The sequence below is a fragment of the Orycteropus afer genome, unplaced genomic scaffold (assembly GCF_000298275.1).
Source record: "Orycteropus afer afer isolate SDZICR_OR568_19922 unplaced genomic scaffold, OryAfe1.0 scaffold01404, whole genome shotgun sequence".
Lineage (NCBI taxonomy): Eukaryota > Metazoa > Chordata > Mammalia > Tubulidentata > Orycteropodidae > Orycteropus > Orycteropus afer.
In genome coordinates, this window is record NW_006922991.1 from 86,911 (window position 1) to 89,120 (window position 2,210).

At 45.3% G+C, this 2,210-nt stretch overlaps 1 gene segment (V, D, J or C); it reads left to right on the forward strand.

Moving 5' to 3' along the window:
• The first annotated feature begins 377 nt into the window (after nucleotides 1-377).
• On the forward strand, nucleotides 378-918 carry LOC103213206. The segment is given in 2 exon segments: nucleotides 378-423; nucleotides 503-918. Coding segments are annotated over 2 exon segments (462 nt in total).
• Nucleotides 919-2,210: the final 1,292 nt, after the last annotated feature.

The window sequence follows — 2,210 nt, forward strand, 5'->3', positions numbered from 1 at the left end:
AGCCCCTCTCCTCCTGCAAAAACTCAGGATACTAAGCACAACTTCCAACTGACCTTCCAAGGAAAGTTTGGAAATGAGGAGGACCTGGAGGTACATGGGGAAAGCGATTAAGTCTTGAGCTTATTCCCTGAGTATCTTCATGTTTTCAGGGTGTTCCCTCCACTTCTCAGTGGGACTAGGGCCTCTCCTGACTCCTCCCCACAGAAGAGCCACAGAGTCCGTGATCTTCCTCTCATACAACTGCTCCACCTTGAGTCCAGATCCACCCATGCAAATAAGCCAGGTTCAAGAAAAACTCCAGGCTGGGGTGAGGAGTGCCATCTGCCTCCTCACTCTGGGCCAGGGCCTTTGTCATGAAGAGTCTCCACCAGACACACATGGATTTCCCAGCAGTCCTCGTCTGCCTGATGGCCACCGTCTATGGTGAGTGGCCTGAGTTGAATAAATAAGTGAGGAGTGAAGCAGTGTATCTACTTTACTCACAGTGTTTCTCTGTTCCCAGGTGTCCAAGCCAAGGAACATATTGTGCAATGGGGAGAGGGGACCGTGTCCCCTTCTCAGACGCTCAGGCTCACCTGTGCCACCTACACACTATCAATTTCTGAATATGCCGTGTCGTGGATTCGCCTCCGCCCAGGGAAGGAGCTGGAGTGGCTCGGTGTGATCTGGGCTAATGGAAAAACCAACTACAGCCCCAATCTCCAGTCTCGGATGAGCATCTCCAGGGACACAAGCAAGAACCAAGTGTTCTTACAGCTGAACACTGTGACAGGTGAGGACGCAGGCACATATTACTGTGCCCAAGGCACTGTGATCCAGATTCAGTTGGAGCTCAGACCCAAACCTCCCCGCAAGGACCAGATGGCAGGGGGCGCTCAGGACACACTGAAGGAGGATCCACCACAAGGACACCTGTAGAGGAGGCTCTCTCTGCTAGTGGTTTCCTGTATCTTCCTCTGCTCCCCTAGTTTTCAACTGTCCCCAGGGACACTGCGTGGCTTGTTCCTCGCAGCTCTAAATCCTCACATTCTCACTGCAGCCTCAGGAACAGGAAGTAATTTATCAGTTTGTAGGGGGACTTTTCTCAGTCACCAGCACCCTCTCCCCCCACCCCACTTTCCCTGATGGCAGGATATTCATCTTGACAAACAAGATACTGAAGAGGGCAGTTGTTTCTGTGATTGGGAGATTTTCCCATAAAGAGAAACTCCAGCGTATTCTATGGACTCTGTGCACCAAGCTCACATTCTCCCCTCAGACAGGCTCCCAGTGTCCCCAACTACTCTCTGTCCCTCAGACAGGCACAGTGTTCTCACATGGGCATCTTCCCTTGTACAGGCTCACATTGTCCTCACAGAGATGCCTTCCATCAGACAGGCATACACTATCCATGAGGGTCCCATTCTTCAGAGACACATACACTAATCCCCATTAGTATCTTTCCTCAGACAGGACTACACTGTCAGCACTCGGTACCCTCCCTTAGACAATTACATGGTATTCTTACGTGGGCTACCTCTCACACACAGGGTCATAGTGTCCTTATTCTGATGTAATCAAAACACTGGTACTCAACGTTTCTGTGTCTAAAATCAGTACTCAGACCTACATTAGCACCAAGAAATAAGTTATGGGTTAGAATTCATGTTGGAGGGATAAAAATAAACATCAAAACAAAATAACAATTCAAAAAAAAAAAAACTTAATTATTGAAGGATACAGTTGTCATTTTGTCTTTATTAAAATGATAAAATCTGGTGGTGTAGTATCTAAGGCATTTGACTGCTAACCAGAAGGCTGGTGGTTCAAACCCACCAGCCACTCTTTGGAAGTAAGATTGGACAATCTACTACCATATAGATACTGCCTTGGAAATCCAAGGAAGGGTCACTATGATTCAAATCGACTCTATGGCAGTGAGTTTGTTTGTTTACTTGTGTCAAAAACACTAGAAAATTGAAAAGAAAAAGTAAAAAATAGAAGAAAATATTTAGTAAAAACCTGTCTTATACAGGACTGACATAAAATAGTCCAAAAATCCATAATCGTAACAATAAGTTAGCAATAAACATAATAAAAAAAAAAAAGACAAAAAAAAAAAAAAAAAAAAGAACAGATACATCACCTAAGGAGATACATGCATACCAAATATGCTGTAAAATGCCCACCTCATTTGTCGTTATAGTTTGCCAACTAATATAACAATGAGG